Source organism: Notolepis coatsorum (genome assembly GCF_963971535.1).
Source record: "Notolepis coatsorum genome assembly, chromosome: 19".
Taxonomy (NCBI): Eukaryota; Metazoa; Chordata; class Actinopteri; order Aulopiformes; family Paralepididae; genus Notolepis; species Notolepis coatsorum.
This window is the reverse complement of record NC_140183.1, coordinates 42,041,658-42,066,141: the sequence shown is the minus strand read 5'-3', so window position 1 is coordinate 42,066,141 and position 24,484 is coordinate 42,041,658. Positions and strand designations below refer to the sequence as shown.

General features: G+C 45.8%; 1 protein-coding gene across 1 annotated transcript in view; it reads left to right on the top strand.

Annotated features, from left to right (window-relative positions):
- rftn1b (raftlin, lipid raft linker 1b) overlaps positions 1 to 24,484 on the top strand; it is a 329,875-nt gene that overhangs the window by 290,574 nt on the left and 14,817 nt on the right. The window contains exon 8 of the mRNA XM_084335672.1: positions 21,984 to 22,087. Within this exon, the coding sequence (XP_084191798.1) occupies positions 21,984 to 22,087 (104 nt within the window). The remainder of the gene's footprint in view (positions 1 to 21,983; positions 22,088 to 24,484) is intronic.

Below are 24,484 nucleotides of genomic sequence, written 5' to 3'. Positions count from 1 at the left end.
GATGCAGTAGCTCAAACAAACGTTCTGTAACTAAGCCCACAAACTCTGTCACTAATTCACTGTCAACAGACCGGTTTTAAAAAATTGTCGACGTCACTGTTTCGAGTCTACATGTTATAGATATTGGCATAACTGTCCCAAGATGACTGGAATAACAATGTGAATAAAAATGTAGGGTGGATTTTCCCTCTAAGCTAGTGCTGTTGTCCAACACTCCCCCATTGAGGGACAAGGGCCCAACAGCAGCTTCCCAGAAACCCACTGACAGCCCAGGCCAACCTCCAGAAACCAAATAATCTCCAGAACCAGATTAGTCTCCCGCATCACAGCAAAGAAGAGAGAGCGTGTGTGTGTGTGTGTGTGTGTGTGTGTGTGTGTGTGTGTGTGTGTGTGTGTGTGTGTGTGTGTGTGTGTGTGTGTGTGTGTGTGTGTGTGTGTGTGTGTGTGTGTGTGTGTGTGTGTGTGTGTGTGTGTGTGTGTGTGTGTGTGTGTGTGTGTGTGTGTGTGTGTGTGTGTTTGTGTTTGGCGGGTTCAAACTAAAGTCATTTGGCACAGAATGTCTCGATCTGAGTGCACAGGACAGAATTGTTTTAGCGATGGGGGGAATACAGCGCACTAATAATCTCATTGGTGCAAAGGGATTTAATATGCAATCAGCGTGGGGTGTTGTATACTGGTGTTTGAAATGGTTGTTAATGAAGAAAGAATTGTCATCCATTACGCATAATTCTCAATGTGTGCGTTTGTGAGAGAGAGCGAGAGAGAGGGAGAGAGAGAGAGAGAGAGAGAGAGAGAGAGAGAGAGAGAGAGAGAGAGAGAGAGAGAGAGAGAGAGAGAGAGAGAGAGAGAGGAGATGGACATTATCCATAGCCAGAGGGACAGTGTTGTGACTTAATGTAAAATATTGTTTTATGTATGTATATTTTGAGCCAAATCATTACATGTACTGTATTATATTTTTCTTGTTTAATTTTAAGAAACCATAAAACGTATGCTTTGTATTGAAATCTACATGCAACTGCTTTGGCAATACTGTACATTTAGCCAATAAATCATACATGCCAATAAAGCACCTTTGAATTTGAGAGAGAGAGAGAGAGAGAGAGAGAGAGAGAGAGAGAGATTTCATACTGTATATTCAGATTCAGAAAATGGTGTGTGTGTGTGCATGCATGCCTACATGTGTGCAGACCCAGACCCAAGCCTTTCACGTCATAAATAGATGAATACCGTCCGTATTAAGCCTTAAGGTCCCCCTATAGGGGGACCCTGCTTTTCTTTATCATATATCAATCAATAGAGACCGTATTAGATCCCCAATTATCATATCATGGGGTATCATTGGAAAGCCACACTCATCGGCTACAACTCTGTGCAAAGATTTTCGAGATCGCCAAATGATTGACGGAGCTAGAGCCCCGGGAGTCGGGGGTGGTAATGTGTACTTTTGCGTACTTTGGGGCACGCCTCACATACCGGCATGTAACTCGAGAACCGCTGAACGGATTTTGTCACCTGAAAGGGCAATTGACAGGCAACAAAGGGCTTTAATTCTATCTATATATTGTATTAAAAGAAATGCACGCCCGAGCCACTAGAGGTCGGCAAAGAATCGTCCACATGTGGGCCCTTGGATGTTAAGAGGTTAATGTTTTTAAATATTTTTTTTGTAGTAAAGACCATAACCCTATCAAAAACAGTAGTCAAAGTGTATATTTTCATTTTTACCGATGTTTTATACGATTTATCGGAAATACGAATTTATCGGAAAATGCTAATTATCGTAAAAACTGCAAGGAAATGACTAAATCCAGATTCAACCCTGCCATTGGAAAGAGGAGCATTTTCCCTATCCATAGATGTATGATTTGGCCATAATAAGGTCAAGGTCAAGTTCAAGGTCAAATATGAATTTATAATTAAAATCATTTACATTTAGTCATTTAGCTGACGCTTTTATCCAAAGCGACTTACAAGTTCTGTACAACAAGTCATCAGGAAGGGCACAACTCTATCAGCTGAGTAACAATGTTCATCAAAGTGTTGGGTGCTACAGTGTAGGCTAGTTTATTAGGACAAGTGTATGACAGTAAGGTTAGTTAGGGTTAGATATCTTTTTTTTTTTTTTTTTTTTTAGATAATGGTTGAAGAAGTGCGTCTTTAGTCGACGGCGAAAGATTGGACGGGTTTCGGCTGTTCTAACTGGGGTGGGTAGTTCATTCCACCATTGTGGGGCAAGGACTGAGGCGGCTTCTCTTTGATGACCCTCCCGGAGCTCGGATAGGAGTAGGTCTGAGGCGGCCAGAAGATGCAGAGCGTAGGGGTCTTGAGGGTGTGTAGTTGGAGACCATTGACCGGAGGTAGGCGGGAGCGGTTCCCTTTGCCGCACGGTATGCTAGGTCGAGGGCCTTGAAGCGGATTCGTGCAGCAATGGGGAGCCAGTGCAGGTCCCTAAGAAGTGGGGTGACATGGGCCGACTAAGGTAGGTTTGAGATCAGGCGGGCCGCTGCGTTCTGAATGAGTTGAAGAGGCTTGATGGCAGTGGCCGGGAGGCCAGCGAGAAGTGCGTTGCAGTAGTCGAGGCGGGAGATGACTGTTGATTGGACGAGGAGTTGGGTGGCTTCTTTTATCAGGAAGGGGCGGATCCTTCTCACGTTGCTCAGGAGGAATCTGCAGGTTCTGGTGGTCGCTGCGATGTGAGCAGAGAAGTTCAGCTGGTCGTCGAGGACAACACCAAGGTTCTTGGCGGTCGGGGACACGGTCACAGCTGCATTCTCGACTGTGATGGAAAGGTTGGTCAGGGCGGAGGATTTGGCCGGCAGGTGGAGCAATTCTGTTTTTGCTTAGGTTCAGTTTGAGGTGGTTGGTCGTCATCCAGGCGGAGATGTCAGAGAGACAGGCCGAGATCCGCTCAGAGACGTGGATATCTGAGGGAGGGAAGGAGAGGAAGAGTTGAGTATCGTCGGCATAACAATGATACGAGAAGCCATGAGACTTGATAATGTTACCCAGTGATTTAGTGTAGAGGGAGAAGAGAAGGGGTCCTAGGACCGAGCCCTGGGGGACACCCGTCCGCAGGGGGCGGGTGGCCGACAGGGTCCCTCTCCATGACACTTGGTAGGAGCGGTCATTGAGGTATGATGTCAGCCATGTCAGCGCAGAGCCAGCCACTCCCATTCCTGCGAGCGCCGGAAGGAGGATCTAATGGTTGACTGTGTCGAAGGCTGCAGATAGATCTAGGAGAATAAGGACAGAGGAGAGACCTTTAGCTTTTGCTAAGTGAAGTGCCTCTGTGACCGCAATGAGGGCCATTTCTGTGGAGTGGCCAGTCCGGAAGCCAGACTGATTAGGGTCTAGGAGGTCATTCTGTAAGAGATAAGCAGTAAGTTGGTTGGATACAGCACGTTCAAGTGTTTTAGAAAGGAAGGAGAGAAGAGAGACAGGACGATAGTTGCCTATGACGGTGGGGTTCAGGGTTGGTGTTTTTATGAGCGGCGTGACTCTTGCTTGTTTTAGGGAGGTGGGGACCACCCCCGAGTTGAGTGAGGAGTTGATGGTTGCAGTTAGGAATGGGAGGATGTCTGGTGCTATGGTCTGGAGGAGTGGGGAGGGTAGCCGGTCCAGCTGGCATGTAATCGGACGGTTCGACGTTACCAGTGTCAGGGTCTCGGCTTCTGTAATGGGAGAGAAAGATGACAGAATGAAGGATGAGGTTCTTGATTCAAAATTTGGAATGGGTGGGGGTTGGGAGAAGGAGCTGCGGATGTTCTCCACTTTTTCCTCAAAGAAGATCGCAAAGTCTTCGGCATAGAAAGATGAGGGGGGAGGGGGTGGGGGGGGAGTGAGGAGGGAGGACATGGTAGCATGCAGTTTGCGAAGATTCTTGGCAGAGGCCTCGATCCTATGGTGAAAGAAGGAAGCTTTGGCATTAGTAATGGTTTTGGAGAATGTTAACAAGAGGTTGTGATATGTGTCGATGTCAGCAGTGAGGCGTGACTTTCTATATTTCCTCTCCGCCGCTCTCGATTATCATTAATTACTGTATCTACAAATCCTTCTGTTTAATCATCTTCCCTTTATTCATTTGCTTAGATTTTTTGTACACATGATCTCAATAATGTGGTGAATGAGCTCAGTGAGCATTTTCTCGTACCCCGCAGATTTAACATGATCAAAGATGCAAAAATCATAAATCATAATTTATATTCTCCTTTTCTTCATTACAATTTCCTCAGCCTAGTAACAGACACAATATTTCTGACACTGGAAATACATACCCCCAGGTCCCTAGATGTTCCTAGATACCAAGAACATGCAAATTGACCTTGCAGAAGTGGAGCAATCTTCCATTTACTTAGGCATGTACCTTTAGGCGAAATATTCCTACAGCTTAACAGGTTAATGTTGCGTTTCTTTTTAAGATTTTGCCATGGGTAAAGACCCTAACCCTATCAAAACAGCAGTCAAAGTGTATATTTTCAGCACTACGTTTGTTTACAAATTATTTTAAGTGTTATTAGCTAAATATGACTTTATAGAAATCTCAGCGCATTGGATCGGAAACCGGATGAATTAGGTGCAAATAAAGGAAGCCGTCATGGTAGTCCTAAGAAAGAGGAGACCCGGGGATTTCGATGGACGTCAAAATCTCATAAAACTACACTACCCTGGTCACACCAGCCCCTGTCAAAGCTGGAGGGTCTGACGTGAAAACAAATGTTTTCATTATTTTCGTGATTATATCTCGCGGGTCGGACAAACCTGAACGTTATTGCCATAAAATACAACAGTTGTTTCTATACCTTTCTATGAACGTCTACAAAAAAAACGTGTTGCAATCTGGTGAAAAATGGCGGAGCTACGGACATTATACAAATGTAACTGTACTTACAGTATATTTCATTCATGGTCTTTGCTGCCCTGCAACGGGAACCTGGTGTTACTAAATCCATATTGGATATTAGATGTATGACTTGGCCATAATAAGGTAATTTATAGGCCTGATATTCTATAGCATGTGTCCCGATGGACTGTATCTACAAAACCCCCTGTAAATAATCTGCCCTTTATTCATTTGCTTAGATTATTTGTACACTTGACCTCAAGAAGGTGCTGAATGAGCTTAGTGGCACTTTTTCATGTCTGGTCAATGTTAGCATGGTGTTATTCACCATAAAAGATGAAAGAAAGAATTATAATAATAATAATTTATATTTCCCTTTGGTTCATTACAATTTACATAGTATAGCATAGTAACAGACACAATATCTCTGACACTGGGAATACATTCCCTGAGGTCCATAGATGTCCATAGATACCAGGAACATGCAAATGGACTTTGTAGAAGTGGAGCAATCTTCCATTTACTTGGGTATGTACTTTTAGGCGAATTTTCTGAAAATATGGCTAGGGCTTAAGAGGTTAAATAGCATCACCTTCAGCTAGTGATCCATGCAAAGATATGGATCTTTACTATACCATCAGCCACGATATATTACATAATGTAAAGAAATTATATTACTTTATATACTGTATATTTTTAAGTTAAAGAAAACATTGCTCCTTGTAGCAGTATAAAAAAAAAAGGAAAATAAAATAGACTGAAATGAAACCCATCATAATTGCATTACAAGATAAAGACATAGGATTTCATATGGCATTGCAATTTTTATTGGAAACATTTACAGAATACTGTTATACTGTCAAAATGAAGAAACATATTGTGCTAAATTTGGTCCGTATTTCCCAGCCTTACCTTCAGCCATGATGTCTCGCTCCTTTGTGGCTGAGGTGAGGGGGGGGGGGGTGACCTAGATATAAGCAGGAATCATTTTCACTGTCTAGGCCCCAACGTGGGGGTGAAGCCAATAGCTTGTGTGGATGAGTGACTTCTGAAATGTGTTGATGTCCGGGAGCTGTTTATTACAAGGTGCAATCAAAGTGGAGTATGATATCCCGCAGCTAGCAGTAACCTGCAGAATATTGACTCCCCACTATTGCTTGTTTCCATATTGTTAATTACACTGACTGCAGTGCATACTGGGTGCATAATTTTGTTGAGACAACATATGCCAGGTGGAACTATCATGTAGGAATTACTGGATATTTGAATGACCTTTTCAAAGACATCGTCACGTCTGGACCGTTTCCGTAAACCTGCTAAACCTAATAGCAGTCCTTTAAAATGTCTAGTGAAGGAATAAATTCAGAGTTGGCAAGAAACACAGAGGCATGTGGTTTGTTATGTCTACCCTCCAGAGTCGGTTGGGGTTTAAATAAAAACAATAGGCCTGTGTTTTTGTTCGACGGACTCTCGCGGTGCACTTTGAACTCCGGGTTGACCTCGGCCCTGCCCTTCTCCGCTAGGCCTGGATTCAAGGTTCTGTCTCGGCCCTCCCTTCCAACGCACGTAGATAAATGCAGCTCTCTGTCAACACCCGCTAACAGCCGCTCCACCCCTTCACTTGGCTTAACCATGTGGTCCTACCTTGTATTCACCCAGATAACATCACAGACGGAGGGCCACCATCGTACCTCTTGGCCTCTCCGCTAGCGCTTGTACCTCTTGGCCTCTCCGCTAGCGCTTGTACCTCTTGGCCTCTCCGCTAGCGCTTGTACCTCTTGGCCTCTCCGCTAGCGCTTGTACCTCTTGGCCTCTCCGCTAGCGCTTGTACCTCTTGGCCTCTCCGCTAGCGCTTGTACCTCTTGGCTTCTCCGCTAGCGCTTGAGGTGCCGGCAGGGCTTTAAGGAGAAAGGAGGCAGGGCTTTAAGGAGAAAGGAGGCAGGCAGGGCTTTAAGGAGAAAGGAGGCAGGGCTTTAAGGAGAAAGGAGGCAGGGCTTTAAGGAGAAAGGAGGCAGGGCTTTAAGGAGAAAGGAGGCAGGGCTTTAAGGAGAAAGGAGGCAGGGCTTTAAGGAGAAAGGAGGCAGAGCTTTAAGGAGAAAGGAGGCAGGGCTTTAAGGAGAAAGGAGGCAGGGCTTTAAGGGAGAAAGGAGGCAGGGCTTTAAGGGAGAAAGGAGGCAGGGCTTTAAGGAGAAAGGAGGCAGGGCTTTAAGGAGAAAGGAGACAGGGCTTTAAGGAGAAAGGAGGCAGGGCTTTAAGGAGAAAGGAGGCAGGGCTTTAAGGGAGAAATGAGGCAGGGCTTTAAGGGAGAAAGGAGGCAGGGCTTTAAGGGAGAAAGGAGGCAGAGCTTTAAGGAGAAAGGAGGCAGGGCTTTAAGGGATAAAGGAGGCGGGGCTTTAAGGGAGAAAGGAGGCGGGGCTTTAAGGGAGAAAGGAGGCAGGGCTTTAAGGAGAAAGGAGGCGGGGCTTTAAGGGAGAAAGGAGGCGGGGCTTTAAGGAGAAAGGAGGCAGGGCTTTAAGGAGAAAGGAGGCAGGGCTTTAAGGAGAAAGGAGACAGGGCTTTAAGGAGAAAGGAGACAGGGCTTTAAGGAGAAAGGAGGCGGGGCTTTAAGGAGAAAGGAGGCAGGGCTTTAAGGAGAAAGGAGACAGGGCTTTAAGGAGAAAGGAGGCAGGGCTTTAAGGGAGAAAGGAGGCAGGGCTTTAAGGAGAAAGGAGGCAGGGCTTTAAGGAGAAAGGAGGCAGGGCTTTAAGGGAGAAAGGAGGCAGGGCTTTAAGGAGAAAGGAGGCAGGGCTTTAAGGAGAAAGGAGACAGGGCTTTAAGGGAGAAAGGAGGCAGGGCTTTAAGGGAGAATGGAGGTGGGGCTTTAAAGAGAAAGGAGGCAGAGCTTTAAGGAGAAAGGAGGTGGGGCTTTAGGGAGAAAGGAGGCAGGGCTTTAGGGAGAAAGGAGGTGGGGCTTTAGGGAGAAAGGAGGCGGGGCTTTAGGGAGAAAGTAGGTGGGGCTTTAGGGAGAAAGGAGGTGGGGCTTTAGGGAGAAAGGAGGCAGGGCTTTAAAGAGAAAGGAGGCGGGGCTTTAGGGAGAAAGGAGGTGGGGCTTTAAGGGAGAATGGAGGTGGGGCTTTAAGGAGAAAGGAGGCAGGGCTTTAAGGAGAAAGGAGGCAGGGCTTTAAGGGAGAATGGAGGCAGGGCTTTAAGGAGAAAGGAGGCAGGGCTTTAAGGAGAAAGGAGGCAGGGCTTTAAGGGAGAATGGAGGTGGGGCTTTAGGGAGAAAGGAGGTGGGGCTTTAAGGAGAAAGGAGACAGGGCTTTAAGGAAAAAGGAGAAAGGGCTTTAAGGAGAAAGGAGACAGGGCTTTAAGGGAGAATGGAGGTGGGGCTTTAAGGAGAAAGGAGGCAGGGCTTTAAGGAGAAAGGAGACAGGGATTTAAGGAGAAAGGAGGCGGGGCTTTAAGGAGAAAGGAGACAGGGCTTTAAGGAGAAAGGAGAAAGGGCTTTAAGGAGAAAGGAGGCGGGGCTTTAAGGAGAAAGGAGACGGGGCTTTAAGGAGAAAGGAGAAAGGGCTTTAAGGAGAAAGGAGACAGGGCTTTAAGGAGAAAGGAGGCAGGGCTTTAAGGAGAAAGGAGACAGGGCTTTAAGGGATAAAGGAGGCAGGGCTTTAAGGAGAAAGGAGACAGGGCTTTAAGGAGAAAGGAGGCAGAGCTTTAAGGGAGAAAGCAGGCAGGGCTTTAAGGGAGAAAGGAGACAGGGCTTTAAGGGATAAAGGAGGCAGGGCTTTAAGGAGAAAAGAGGCAGGGCTTTAAGGGAGAAAGGAGACAGGGCTTTAAGGGAGAAAGGAGGCAGGGCTTTAAGGAGAAAGGAGGCAGGGCTTTAAGGAGAAAGGAGACAGGGCTTTAAGGAGAAAGGAGGCAGGGCTTTAAGGAGAAAGGAGACAGGGCTTTAAGGAGAAAGGAGACAGGGCTTTAAGGAGAAAGGAGACAGGGCTTTAAGGAGAAAGGAGGCAGGGCTTTAAGGGAGAAAGGAGGCAGGGATTTAAGGAGAAAGGAGGCAGGGCTTTAAGGAGAAAGGAGGCAGGGCTTTAAGGAGAAAGGAGGCAGGGCTTTAAGGGAGAAAGGAGACAGGGCTTTAAGGGATAAAGGAGGCAGGGCTTTAAGGGAGAAAGGAGGTGGGGCTTTAGGGAGAAAGGAGGCGGGGCTTTAAGGGAGAAAGGAGGCAGGGCTTTAAGGAGAAAGGAGGCAGGGCTTTAAGGAGAAAGGAGGCAGGGCTTTAAGGGAGAAAGGAGGCAGGGCTTTAAGGAGAAAGGAGGCAGGGCTTTAAGGGAGAATGGAGGTGGGGCTTTAAAGAGAAAGGAGGCAGGGCTTTAAGGGAGAAAGGAGGTGGGGCTTTAGGGAGAAAGGAGGCAGGGCTTTAAGGAGAAAGGAGGTGGGGCTTTAGGGATAAAGGAGGCAGGGCTTTAGGGAGAAAGGAGGTGGGGCTTTAGGGAGAAAGGAGGCGGGGCTTTAGGGAGAAAGGAGGCAGGGCTTTAAAGAGAAAGGAGGCAGGGCTTTAGGGAGAAAGGAGGTGGGGCTTTAGGGAGAAAGGAGGCAGGGCTTTAAAGAGAAAGGAGTTGGGGCTTTAGGGAGAAAGGAGGTGGGGCTTTAGGGAGAAAGGAGGCAGGGCTTTAAAGAGAAAGGAGTTGGGGCTTTAGGGAGAAAGGAGGCAGGGCTTTAAAGAGAAAGGAGTTGGGGCTTTAAAGAGAAAGGAGCCAGGGCCCTCATTTATCAACGTGACGTACGCACAGATATGTGCGTAACCCGTGCGTACGATCAGTTCTAAGCAAAGTGTGGGATTTATCAATTTGAACTTGTGCTTGACTTTGTGCGTATATTTAAGCACAGGTCGGACCATGCGTAGTTGGCGCCCGGTGGTAGAATATTTTTACAACGCGGAAATAAGCACTGACTGCGCTCCGCGTAACTTAGCAAAAGCGAAAGGCCTCTCCTCTGTCCTGATTCTCCTAGATCTATCTGCAGCCTTCGACACAGTCAACCACCAGATCCTCCTTGCGGCCCTCGCAGGAATGGGAGTGGCTGGCTCTGCGCTGACATGGCTGTCATCATACCTCAATGACCGCTCCTACCAAGTGTCATGGAGAGGGACCCTGTCGGCCACCCGCCCCCTGCGGACGGGTGTCCCCCAGGGCTCGGTTTTAGGACCCCTTCTCTTCTCCCTCTACACTAAATCACTGGGTAACATTATCACGTCTCATGGCTTCTCCTACCATTGTTATGCCGACGATACTCAACTCTTCCTCTCCTTCCCTCCCTCAGATATCCACGTCTCTGAGCGGATCTCGGCCTGTCTGTCCGACATCTCCGCCTGGATGACGTCCAACCACCTCAAACTGAACCTAAGCAAAACAGAATTGCTCCACCTGCCGGCCAAATCCTCCCCCCTAACCGACCTTTCAATCACAGTCGAGAATGCAGCTGTGACTGCGTCCCCGACCGCCAAGAACCTTGGTGTTGTCCTCGACGACCAGTTGAACTTCTCTGCTCACATCGCAGCGACGACCAGAACCTGCCGATTCCTCCTGAGCAACGTCAGAAGGATCCGCCCCTTCCTGACAAAAGAAGCCACCCAACTCCTCGTCCAATCAACAGTCATCTCCCGCCTCGACTACTGCAATGCACTGCTCGCTGGCCTCCCGGCCACTGCCACTAAGCCTCTTCAACTCATTCAGAACGCAGCGGCCCGCCTGATCTCAAACCTACCGAAGTCGGCCCATGTCACCCCACTTCTTAGGGACCTGCACTGGCTCCCCATTGCTGCACGAATCCGCTTCAAGGCCCTCGACCTAGCATACCGTGCGGCAAAGGGAACCGCTCCCGCCTACCTCCGGTCAATGGTCTCTAACTACACACCCTCAAGACCCCTACGCTCTGCATCTTCTGGCCGCCTCAGACCTACTCCTATCCAAGCTCCGGGAGGGTCATCAAAGAGAAGTCGCCTATTCTCAGTCCTTGCCCCACAATGGTGGAATGAACTACCCACCCCAGTTAGGACAGCCGAATCACATCCAATCTTTCGCCGTCGACTAAAGACGCACTTCTTCAACCATTATCTGAATAATAAAATTTAAAAAAAAAAACTATAAAAAAAAAATCGAACCCTAACTAACCGTACTGTCATGCACTTGTCCTAATAAACTAACCTACACTGTAGCACTCAACACTTTGATGAACATTGTTGCTCAGCTGATAGAGTTGTGCCCTTCCTGATGGCTTGTCGTACAGAACTTGTAAGTCGCTTTGGATAAAAGCGTCAGCTAAATGACTAAATGTAAATGTAAAATGTAAATGTAACTCAACTCGTTATTATTTTGCGCATATATTGCAGAAATACGGGAACGTTTTGATTATATTTAAAAGGCTTTGCCATTGTTAAACGTAATAAGTGGAACCCCGAAGCTGTAAGCAGAATACAAGTCATTTGAACACCCACGATATAAACGCATTGCAACGAGAACAGACAGAGGTTATTTGTTGAGTGTATGTGTATACAAAACCCTTGCAATAAATGTGTCTTAAATGAATGAAAAGCATACATGCTCTGGACACAGAGCATATATCGTGTGGGTGATATCATGACTTGTATTCTGTGTCAAAGCCTAAATCAAAACGTCCCCGTATTTCTGCAATCTATGCGCAAAATAATAACGAGTTGAGTTCTAACAAAAAACGTATTACATGCTGGTAGGCTGATAGAGTAAACTATGATATGAATATGAATATGATATGATATAAAGGTATACTAGTCCGTATACGAGGATATCGAGGACTCGAGTTGGGGGACCCTGATGTAAACAAGACAAAAGTCTTTCTCTGGTCTGCATCCCCTTAACAATTGTGTGTATTGAGCCGTACTGTATTGTACCCATTCTGCAATCTGTTAAATAAAGTTTTCATTCATTCATTCATTCAGCCATTAAATGCAATTTGAGAATATAGGCTAAAGCGACGGCCTATAGCCTATACATATTATTTAATGTTTTCATAAGCGTAAAGATACAACAGCTAGATTAATGATCAAGTTAGTTTACTGTATGCAGGCTTCGCAGGGCTGTGTGTTATTATATGCGCAAGTTACTGTTGCATAATGAAGACTATGGGCTGGCTGCTATTATATGTACTTCATATAGGCTGCCTAATACCAACAACAAAATAGATTGTATCATATGCCTCTACACACAATATTATACACATCATATTATATCTTGGTTCGGCAGCGCCTCTGTGAACAATCTCTCAGAGTTTGCTCCATCAGTAATCAGTAATGTGAACGGGATTCCACTTGGTCAATGTACAGATAATCTGCGATGCGCATTTTGGCTGATAATGTGCCGGTGGCCGGAGTCTCATTCATATTCACTTAAATGCAGATCATAGTTATCCACTGAAGCCATATGACTCTGACCAGAACAGGCTCATGACGAGCGCACATAATAGGCATTAGAGCGCAGAGTTGTCTGTGAACTTGGCAACTTCATTGGATTTATTTATTCTCTAAAAATATCTATAATCATATGATTAAATATTGTTTAAAATAAAACGCTAAATACTATTATTCTGTGTGTCATGTTTCCAAATAAGATTGTTCACAACGGGAAATGCTGTATACGTTCAATTTGTTGGTTGGACCTCGGTGATCAATCTCGCTCTCAGTGAAGTCTCTCAGAGTTCGCTCGGGTTAGTCCACTTTTCCACATTTCATGGGGGTGTTCCATTACCGTATATGGTTAATCGGGGCGGTTCTGGTATGCAAATACTTAAAACAGTGCACAAGCTCAAACGTAGGATCAAAGTCATATTTATCAAGACAGGTGTGCGTAGGACCTGTGTACGCACGTGTGATAAGTCCCGTTTTTTTTGTGCGTGCACACATTCTAAATTCTGTGCTTACGTATGAAAATAGAATACTTTCTGAGAAAAATTGATAAATGAGGGCCCAGGGCTTTAGGGAGAAAGGAGGTGGGGCTTTAGGGAGAAAGGAGGCTGGGCTGAGGGAATAGGGTTATGCCGATGACTTCCTGGAATGACAACGTTCAGAGCCGTCGCCAATTGCACCACGTCAAAGCAATTTTGGACAACTGACCTTTGTGTTAAATTGGAATTGATCATTTAATTCCACCAGTCGCTCTAATGTTGTTGCAATGGATGTCTCTCAACTGTTATTCTTTCCCCCTCTCTCTCTCTCTCTCTCTTTCTCTCTCTCTCTCTCTCTCTCTCTCTCTCTCTCTCTCTCTCTCTCTCTCTCTCTCTCTCTCTCTCTCTCTCTCTCTCTCTCTCTCTCTCTCTCTCTCTCTCTCTCTCTCTCTCTCTGTTTCTCTCACTATCTCTCTCTCTCTCTTCTCTCTCTCACTCACCCCCTCCAGCCCAAGTCTCTCTTGCAGTTTCAACAGTTTTGACAATCCAGCCAGATTGTGCAAACAAAGTACTGAACTACAATTAATAATGCAACAATCTGACAAATAGATGTGTCAGTCAACAGTTTTGACAATCCAGTATTATGTCAACAGTTTGAACTATCGTGCCCAGACTTGCACGTGCCGCTATCAATCCAATCCACAGGACAAAAGCTTTCATTTTCATTTGAACAATAGCCTAGACTTGTGTGTGTTGCTTTAGCCATACTGCATATAATAACATAAAAACAGTAGACTGTATTTGATATTGTGGCCGTGTTTGTTTGCTCCGAGAGACAGTAGTCCATTCTCAGTGTTGATGGAGAGAGAGAGAGATGGAAAGAGAGAGAGAGAGAGAGAGAGAAGAGAGAGAGAGAGAGGAGGAGAGAGAGAGAGAGAGAGAGAGAGAGAGATGGAAGAGAAGAGAGAAAGAGAGAGAGAGAGAGAGAGAGAGACAATGTGGGACAAATCGGCTATTGGCGATGTCACAAGGGCTATTGCGATGTCACTGGGCTATTGGGCGATGGTCACTGGGCTATTGGCATGGTCACAGGGCTATTGGCGGTCTCACAGGGGGATGACAGGATGGTCTGAACGTGGAGCACATCGGGCCAACTGTCCTCGGGATCGTGATGACTTCACAAGAGTCCAAAGAACAACAAGCCATTACAGCAGAATCATTTCACAATCTTGTTTCAAAGTTAGAGTTCGAGAAAATGCCTGTTTCTGGGAGCTGTTCCAACATAAACCCAAGGAAACCTAGCTGGGTCTCCCCCCCCCCCCCCCCCCCCCCCCAAGGTACTGTGGAGCTGGAAAGTAATGCCTGCATAAATAACCGTTAAACACGGACTTGTGTCTTAGTGATGGACTTCCTCACCAGCTCTTTCTGTGCTAATGCTACAGGTGTTTCTGTGGCGAGAGATTCTTATGTCTTTCTTTGTGGTCATAAGAAAGGGTTTTTCCCGTGCTTCTGGGGATACTTAGACAGTAACGGCGCCTGTGCTGTGGGTGTTGTGTAGGTGTAGGGGATAAGGTGTTGAAGGCGCCTGTGCTGTGGGCAGGGGCGTAGCTGGGGGGGGTAGCTTAGGATGATTCCAAGGGCCCCAATTTTTTTTTTTTTTTTTTTACTAGACATCACTCAGGTGTATTATTGATGCTCTCATTGATACTATGTTTGTTTCTGAAGTGTGTGTGTGTGTGTGTGTGTGTGTGTGTGTGTGTGTGTGTGTGTGTGTGTGTGTGTGTGTGTGTGTGTGTGTGTGTGTGTGTGTGTGTGTGTGTGTGTGTGTGTGTGTGTGTGTGTGTGTGTGTGTGTGTGTGTGTGTGTGTGTGTGTGTGTGTGTGTGTGTGTGTGAGATATATATAGAGAGAGGGGGGCTTTGGTAGACTATTGCATTGGTCCATTCATTGAAGATGAACGCAATGTGACATCCTTTACTAGGCTCACCCACAACAGTGCAGGTGCTGAACTGCTGATCCGAATGTATAGGTAAAAACCATATTATGCGTTTTCATCAATAAAAAAAATGGCCAAAAATGTTCCGCTCTCGCGCTTACGCGCGCTCGCATTCACTGGGGGCCTACAAATACATTCTTTCAATCTGGAGCTACACCCCCTGGCTGTGGGTGTTGTGTAGGGGATAAGGTGTTGAAGGCTCTCCAGGATGAGACAGCAACAAGGAAGCAAATAGGCTATAAGGTTATGGGAACCCCATTCTGAGGCTCTGTGGAAGGAAGCAGCATTACCGGAATGTGTTCATGTGCTTTAGGCGAGAAAGAGAAAATATTACTGTGGAGCACTTTTCACGTTTTAATGTAGGTGGTCAGAAAGAGAAACAATAAGCTCCTGAGAGGGTTGGCAGCAGGAAGCCTGCGGTTTCACAGTGGAGCATTCCATGTAGTCAGTTTGGTTCATGACTTTTGTCCTGATTCCTCTGTCCCTCTTACTAACCACTACTATCCCAATGAGGGGGGGAAAAACGTCATTAAATTATTTTAAATTATAATAAAAAAAAAATGCTTGGATATGCCTAATGATGTTTCACTACCGTGGCTGCACTGGGGTAATATGTAGGCTGACATCATATTTAAATGCATCATCTATATGAGTGAGTGGTTCATTACCTGCTGTGTGTATAATGTGCAGTATTGTCATTACAAATTAAAGCATATATTGATATAACAACAATGGTTAATGAGGCGTCTTAGATAAGACGTGTTCCTGAGCCTCAGCTCTATTACAGCTGAGCAATGTATTCAACGTGAAGTCTATGGTCTTGTGTGCTGTACATAGTAAGTGCCGTCTGTGTGTGGACAGTATAATTGTGTCCAGCACATTTGACACGTGCTGTGGGTTTTCCGTCAGAGCAGGTGCAGAGATAGTGAGCATGGCAAACCACACACATACTCAGTGGCGGCTGGTCAATTCTTCTCCAGGGAGGGCGCTATACAGTACCAAACATTTTGCAAACATGTACCGAGGTATCACAATGTCACACACCACACACTGAGTAGCCTACTGTGCACGTCAGAGCTTCGGTGAAACCACAAGGTACGAATATTTAAGTAGGTACAGTACAACTATCACCATTGCCATCAATCAATATTATGATCACAGTCAATGCAGCCACGTTTCCAATAGCGCCTACACAAACATGCCTACACAAATCTCTCTCTCTCTCTCTCTCTCTCTCTCTCTCTCTCTCTCTCTCTCTCTCTCTCTCTCTCTCTCTCGGAGCAGGCAGCATATTATCACTGTACTATATTTGTGCATGCTCCCACGCCCGTATTCAGATCCGTACAATAATAATCACAGAGGTATATCTTGTCATTTGAAACAAGTTACCATTATATGTCCCGGGTGATTATGCCCCCCCCCCCCCCCCCCCCGCGGCGAAATTAATTAGTATCCCCCTCTATCTCTCTATCTCTCTCTTTCTCTCTCTCTCACTCACACAGCGTGACGTGGAATCATCATTACACAAGGAACTGCAAAAGATCAGACCTAGTAGTATGTAGTATATACCAAGAATAACTTCAGTATGAGTACAGGGCTGTACAGCATATTTTGCATATTGTTAAACGAGCCAAGGCTAGCTATTAAACATAGACTTACCATCACAAGAGTTGAAGGGGGTGAGCCATAATCCACCTTTTTTTTAATCCACTCAAAAAGAAACTCCAGTAACAGTCCATACCATGGGCATGTTGCATCTGTCCCCCATTTTAAAAAGCAGGAATTGAAAGCAACGGCATTCATGACTGCATCCAGCTAGCCATATAGCTTCTTGTTAGCCAAAGTAGCCAACACTTCTTACCACCAGCTAGAAAACTACAGAGTATTGTCTTCCTCTGTCTGTTGATTGTTTCTGAATTGAGGAGATATCAGGCTGATGAGGTCGAAACTCTTTCACTCCAGTGTTCATCTCTCAAAAGGTATTGTTTTGAGGGATTTACCTGCATCCGAGGTTGTAATGTTCTGACTCCATGCCTCCAATGATCCATGGTAGCTACTGCCTACTAGTAAGCTAGCAAACTATCCATTGTGTGGACTGGGGGAGTGACAACACACAGCAGGACCCTGCTTGCTTGGAGCGCTAGAAAAACGCGCCCGATTACATCATATTACATCATATTTGAACGCACTGATAGGCTAAATGTATTTGCTTGACCTATTTAATTGGCTGCAATGATACAGTGACACGCACAGTGTGCATGCTACGTCTATGCGCCCAGCTTTAGAGGTACTCTCTATATCATATCAGACGGTGACGTCATGTGAATCACAAAACAATGATTTATATTTGATATATTAACGTTATTGTGCATTTGAAACACAAACATACTTAAAATTAGTAGATATTATTCATTTTAAACATGTTTATTTTATTTTTAGGGGTCTAAAATTAGGGCGGCTAGGTGGTATTGTGGGCAAGGCGCTCGCCACCAATGCAGGAGACGCTGGGTTCGAGCCCAGCTCTCCGCATTGCTATCAGCTTGGCTGGTCGTTCATACTAACACAAATTGGCAGTGTTAGGGGTGGGAAAGCTGATGGGTGGGGATCGGACGTTGTGGACAGTGACTCCTACAGGTCGGTTGGTGCGCCTGCGCAGCAGAATCAGGAAGCAACGGGGGCGGCGTGTCCCTCCCACGCAGACCCCCGCCGCTGAGAGATTGCGCTGTGCAGGTGAAAAGATGCGACGGCTGCTTCCTCGAGTACCGGAGGGGACATGTGATGTAAGGCTTCGTCCACATTGCAGCCGGCTTGTGGGAGGCATGGCCTAACAGCGTTTGAGACAGGGGAGGGTAGAATTGGACGATACGAAATTGGGATGGGAAAAAAAGTAGATAAAAAAGGGGTCTAAAATTTTAATTAAAATAAAACATTTTCTTCTTCTCCTGTTCTCTTTACCAGGGGGGGCGGCGCCCCAGCGCCCCCTATGGGCGGGCCGCCAAGAACAGAGGTGTGTGTGTGTGTGTGTGTGTGTGTGTGTGTGTGTGTGTGTGTGTGTGTGTGTGTGTGTGTGTGTGTGTGTGTGTGTGTGTGTGTGTGTGTGTGTGTGTGTGTGTGTGTGTGTGTCTACCAAACATTTTGCAAACATGTACCGAGGTATCACAATGTCACACACCACACACTGAGGCCCCGTTTAGACAAGCGTTTTGTGAACAGAAACCGCAAAAGTCATCTTGCGGTTTCACTTTTGGTTTCACTTTTAATTTTACGTTTAGACGAGCGTTTTGGAGTGGAATTCTCCGTGCAGACGCCGCTGTAACGACGGAGAACCGCTGTCACACGATTGGCGCATATGTCACATGACGTGCTGTGAAGACCCGCCCTACTCTGCCTCTGATTCGCAGACTGTGGATGGGGAATGTGATTGCACCAAAGCAGAGTCACTCACAGACAGTGGGTCCACTCACGCCGCGGGACAGATTCTTGTGTATTTAACCCTTTCACTGCCACACGACAGCCGGTTGTGTGATAGTAAAGGGGTAACCTTCTGTCGTGTGGCAGTGAAAGGGTTAAAAGTACTGCCAATGTAGCCTTCAGGTGATCTCCGTTGATATAAGTCAGACATACTTGCTTTGTTTACGTCTCGGCTACTGGCGCATACCTGCTACCTGTGACGTAAGCAGTACGCGCGACCAGAGCCGTGACAAACCTTTCGTCATCGTTTTATCAGATTTATACGTTTTAACAGTTTAGACGAGAGCGCAAAGCTTTTGCGTTTCTAGGAATTCCACCCTGGAAGGTAGTCTCACTTTTTTGCGGTTTCACCCCGTAAAAACGCCGTTTCCGTATAAACGAAAGGCACATCCGAAAAAATATCTTTGCGGATTCACCTGCTAGCGTTTCCGTCTAAACGGGGCCTGAGTAGCCTACTGTGCACGTCAGAGCTTCGGTGAAACCACAAGGTACGAATATTTAAGTAGGTACAGTACAACTATCACCATTGCCATCAATCAATATTATGATCACAGTCAATGCAGCCACGTTTCCAATAGCGCCTACACAAACATGCCTACACAAATCTCTCTCTCTCTCTCTCTCTCTCTCTCTCTCTCTCTCTCTCTCTCTCTCTCTCTCTCTCTCTCTCTCGGGAGCAGGCAGCATATTATCACTGTACTATATTTGTGCATGCTCCCACGCCCGTATTCAGATCCGTACAATAATAATCACAGAGGTATATCTTGTCATTTGAAACAAGTTACCATTATATTGTCCCGGGTGATTATGCCCCCCCCCGCGGCGAAATTAATTAGTATCCCCCTCTATCTCTCTATCTCATGAGAGATAGAGAGATCTCATGACTGCATCCAGCTAGCCATATAGCTTCTTGTTAGCCAAAGTAGCCAACACTTCTTACCACCAGCTAGAAAACTACAGAGTATTGTCTTCCTCTGTCTGTTGATTGTTTCTGAATTGAGGAGATATCAGGCTGATGAGGTCGAAACTCTTTCACTCCAGTGTTCATCTCTCAAAAGGTATTGTTTCGAGGGATTTACCTGCATCCGAGGTTGTAATGTTCTGACTCCATGCCTCCAATGATCCATGGTAGCTACTGCCTACTAGTAAGCTAGCAAACTCTCCGTTGTGTGGACTGGGGGAGTGACAACACACAGCAGGACCCTGCTTGCTTGGAGCGCTAGAAAAACGCGCCCGATTACATCATATTACATCATATTTTAACTGATTTTCGAGGGCATTTTGTCCATTTTCAAGGGCATTATGCCCCAAGCCCCCGTTAATTTCTAACCCTGTTGTCAACCCACGGTTTCTGGTTCGGGAAGACTCGGACCGTCTTCGTGGGTACAATGCTATCGGCTAGAGTTGTTATGAAACTGACAACAACATCAGCAAACTCACTGACGTCACTGGAGCTCGCCTGAAGCATTCCCCAGTCGACATCGAGTGCGTCCTGTAGCGTGGCCTCTGATTGGTCGGACCACTTCTTTACCTCACGTGATGTGATCTCTGCCGGTAGGCGGGGATAAGCAAGATGGCGTCGTGATCCGATGTGCTTGTTGAACCAGCTAATGGAGGGGCTGGTATTGCCTTGTAACCGGTTCTAAACGGGGTGTAACAATGATCAAGCGTATTTCCTCCCCTGGTGGTGCGATGTGCTGAACGAATTTTGGCATCACCTTCTTCAGATTTGCCTGGTTGAAGTCGCCGGCTATGATCATTGCTGCGTCTGGGTGCTTGATCTGTTGCTTGGTTAGATGTCCGGGTAGATCCGCCAGGGCCCTGGCGGTATCTGCTTGTAGTGGGATGTACACTGCCGTCATGATAATGGCGGTGAATTCTTGGGGGAGGTAAAACGGGCGACATTGTATGGACAGATGTTCCAGGTCCGGCTAGCATGAACGGGAAAGTATCTTTCCTTCCTTCGTGTTGACCCAGTTGTTGTTGGTAAGAAGACAGAGTCCCCCGCCAATGCTCTTACCGGATTCTTCTGTATGGTCCGCTCGGAAGAAGGAGAAGGAATCCGACCAAGAGATGATGTGATCTGGAGTTGTTGCCTTCAGCCATGTCTCACGTCTCGATCGAAGCGGACCCTCGCACGGAGATCGTCCATCTTATTCTCCAGCGAACGGACGTTTGCCAGCAGAATTGAGGGAATCGCCGGCCGGTAAGGAGAACTTTTCAGTCTCTTCCTAATTCCGCTTCTGCGTCCTCTATGTTTCCGTTTGATCGCACCGCCATTCTCTCTGTTGTTGTTGTCATCTCGTCGAATCCCCGGTGGCCAGTTTTGGCAAAAAGTGTTGTTAAACCCGTCTTTCAGGCCGGAGTTTAAGTCCATCAGTGACTGGTGATCGTATTTCGTCCATGCCAGCGTGGTTTCTATAAAAAAAAGTACAAAAAATAAACACAATAACAAAAAGTACGCACAATCGTCGCGGAGCTACAAAGTGACTAGCCTTGACCGCGCCATCATCATCAACAAGTCCAATGGGCAATAGGGTAATCATATAACAGTCCAGGGTCAAAACACGTATCAGGCTCTTGTACAAAAAAAGGGATTGTTCAATACTCAGAGTTTGTCTTCCGGTCCAGGGTCAGTACACAAGGGGGTTTCTCAGCCAGTCTAGGGTCCAGTACACAATGAACACCTTCTCGCCTTCACCTCTCCTCTCCACTATCTCTCACCTCACAAAACTCAGTAACAACAATCTCTCTCTCTCCGTACTCCGCTCCTACCTCACCTCCTCTCAACTATACTCTGTCTGTATGTGGAATAATCAACTTGTAGGTAGGGCTGGGCGATTAATCGATTTGATCGATTAATTCGAATGAATGATTTAGGATGATTTTCAAAAATGAAAATAGATTTTCCAAAAAAAATAAATCACCTTTTATTTTACAAAAAGTGATGTTTGGTGAAAGTTAGATTTGCACTTTATTAATCCCAATAGGGAAATTCATTCTTGTTTGATGATCAAGAGGCACCTTTTATTTGTTTTAAGTGAAGTTTGGTGAAAAAGCAAGTTATTGCACTATTAATCCCAATAGGGACATTATCTTTGTTTGATCAAGAGTAGGCTGGTAAAGATATGCCTCCTAAAATGTCTAAACGGAAGTACAGGAAGTACAGGCTACAGGCTCTCCGGTTTCGACAAAACAATTATAGAAACGTGTGAAGTGCACAATATTTCCTCGTTTAAGCCACTGGCTTTGCCTGAAGAATTTACTACATACTGTAGTCCCGGCGACAGAATTCGGGAAAAGTTTGGTCCGTTGGAAGGCAGCTTCCAGGGGAAGTACATACACCGGAAATAAAACTGGGAACGAGGTTAGATCAAGAGTAACCTTTTATATATATACATTTTTATAATTTTTTAAGTGAAGATTGGTGAAAGTTAGGTTTGCACTTCAATCCCAATACGGAAATGCATCTTTGTGTCAAATAAAAACAAAGCTTATTTGAATGATTTCCTTGGCGTTTCTAGTTTTTAAGAAAAAAATCGATTAAAATCGTAAATCGGATGTGGTGTGAAAAAATCTGAGATTTAATTTTTAGGCCATATCGCCCAGCCCTACTTGTAGGTGTGCGTTAAGTGGTTTTACTTTTAAGGCACTCCACTGTGGTAATTAATGTTTGTCTCTCTCTCTCTCTCTCTCTCTCTCTCTCTCTCTCTCTCTCTCTCTCTCTCTCTCTCTCTCTCTCTCTCTCTCTCTTTCTCTCTCTCTCTCTCTCTCTTTGCAGGGCTTGCAGGTGAAGGCAGACTATGTCCCATTGCTTGAGTCTCTGGCCATGTACGGCTGGAGACTCACCTGTGTTCTGCCTACACCAGTCATCAAGACCAACAGGTAGAACATCTCACTATTAAATCAATACACCCAGAATCTGAGAGACACGGAAGCTCTTGCTGGAAATTGTGTGTTGCACAAGACCGTGGCAGAGTTTGTGCACAGGAGGGCAACAGTTGAAGGGGGATGTCTTAGCAATGAATTATCACCAGTAGGATTTCATTAGCCCAGGGTTTAAAAGTGTTTAACATGAGCTACTCTCTCCCAAAGCCAGAAACCAGTGAAGTATGCCTCAAATATGTCTTGAGATGTCATCAGGTATTACAATAAGTCTGGAGCTGCTCCATAGACAATGAAACTGAAAATGTATCCGTATACACAGAACATTCCCCTGGGTGCTCTCAGTGTCACCTATAACACGGAGGAGCTCCAGACTTTATACTTGATTAGTTTGAGTTTTAGCACTCTAGTTTTGGGATTTGGGAGAGTTGTTTGTTTTTCCCTGGACCGGAGTTTTTCCCCAGCCAATCCAATCAAATGATGTGCAATACCATCCGGGAGACGATAGGCGGCGGTATTTGCCCTTTTGCGAGCTCAGACCCATTCCCAACGATAACATCAGGTTGGATGGATGAAAATGAATGGATATCGCTAATAAAAGAAATAACGATTAAAAACCCGACTATACTCGTGATTGGCGCTCAAGCGATGGCGAGTTAACCCGACTATCATCGGGTCTGGCGTCCAATGAGTTAATGCTTCACCTCAAACTTTACATACATAATTAAAATAGTAACCGATTACTGGCAACAAAAATATATATATATTGAAATAAAAAAGCCTGTTAGGAAGCGTGTAACGTATGTAGCCTATAGTCTCAACATCAACATGGTGACTGTGGCGGTGGGACTGTTTGTTTGTTCCTGATCGTTTCAGAGCACAGCTGATTAATTACCTCTCTATTTTCACCTTTCATTTTCATTGTCCCCCCCCCCCCCTCTCTCTCTCTCTATCTCTCTCTTCACTGCACTCTTTCAAATTGCCACAACACAACAGCGCAAACATGGCTAATTAATCAGATCGGCCTAGATACGACACACAGCTTGTTTTTTCTCCGTGCCACAAATGTTTTTTTTTGTGCCCGAAATTATGGCTGATGATCTATTTCAGATCAGCTTTAGTCATTACACTTGTATTGCAGTGTCGACTCCATTTTTAAACAGTGAATTTACTAATGCACATTCTGGTGCACTGATGGTTCGCTGCCTGCACTTAATCTGGGGGGGGGTGGGTGTCAGTGGGGCTCAATGGAATTGGAAATGAATGCTAACTGGAACCCACGGCTTCTCTGTGCGACATTAATTATTGTAGTTTCTCTCAGAACATGGTTTGAGATTTTTTATTTATTTTTCCACGGTTCGCTCAACCTAATTAATGTGCGTGTTAATTATATTTCAAAGAAGTTTTAGTTTTAAGACTTTGAAGTTTCTCCATAAAGATTAGAACATTTAAGAATGTATTTATAGCTAGCATCAGAAATTCATGAGCTTTACATCGATTCATAAATGACCACAGGTGTAACAATAAATTGTTAATGAGTATGTCATACATCTTAATGGAGTGTGCATCAATCATTATCTTAATATTGATTCCGTAATGTTGTAAAATATTGTAAAATATTTATTTGTTTTTGGGGGTTTTTGGACTGCAATGTTACTTTTGTGGAACGACTATCAAGCAGTTTCGCTCCTGAATGAAGCTGCCAGTAGGTGCATTTGTCACCTGATTATTGCTATTCCACTGTATCAAGATACAAGTTAGAATAGTCAGCCAACAGCCATCTCACTAAAGGCCCACTGCTTCCTACTTTAATGGGCTGGGGCTTTTCTTCTGAGAACTCAGGTTAGTTCTTCTGCTTTGATTCACCACAAAGCTGCCCAGCAATCTGACAGCCTAGAAAACAGCTTGTAGATAAACAATGAAGGGATAGGAGGTAATGAGAAGAAGAGGGCATGGTGGTGGTTTGGATGGTTAGCCCCCTGCCGCCCATTTGATGTTAAAAGAGCTGATTTGTGGGGCGGCTAAGTGGCGCAGTGGGCAAGGCGCTCGCCGCTGACGCAGGAGATGCTGGGTTGCTTCCGGCTTGGCTGGTCATTCATACTAATACAATTGGCAGTATTAGGGGGTGGGAAAGCCGGTGGGTGGGGATCGGACGTTGTGGACAGCGACTCCTACAGGTCGGTTGGTGCGCCTGTACAGCAGAATCAGGAAGTATCGGGGGCAGCGTGAGCCTCCCACGTGCTACTCCTCGCCACTGAGAGATCGCGCTGTGCAGGTGAAAAGATGCAACGGCTGCCTCCTCGTGTACCGGAGGGGACACGTGATGCAAGGCTTCGTCCACATTGCAGCCGACCAGTGGGAGGCATGGTCTAACAACGTTCGAGACAGGGGAGGGTA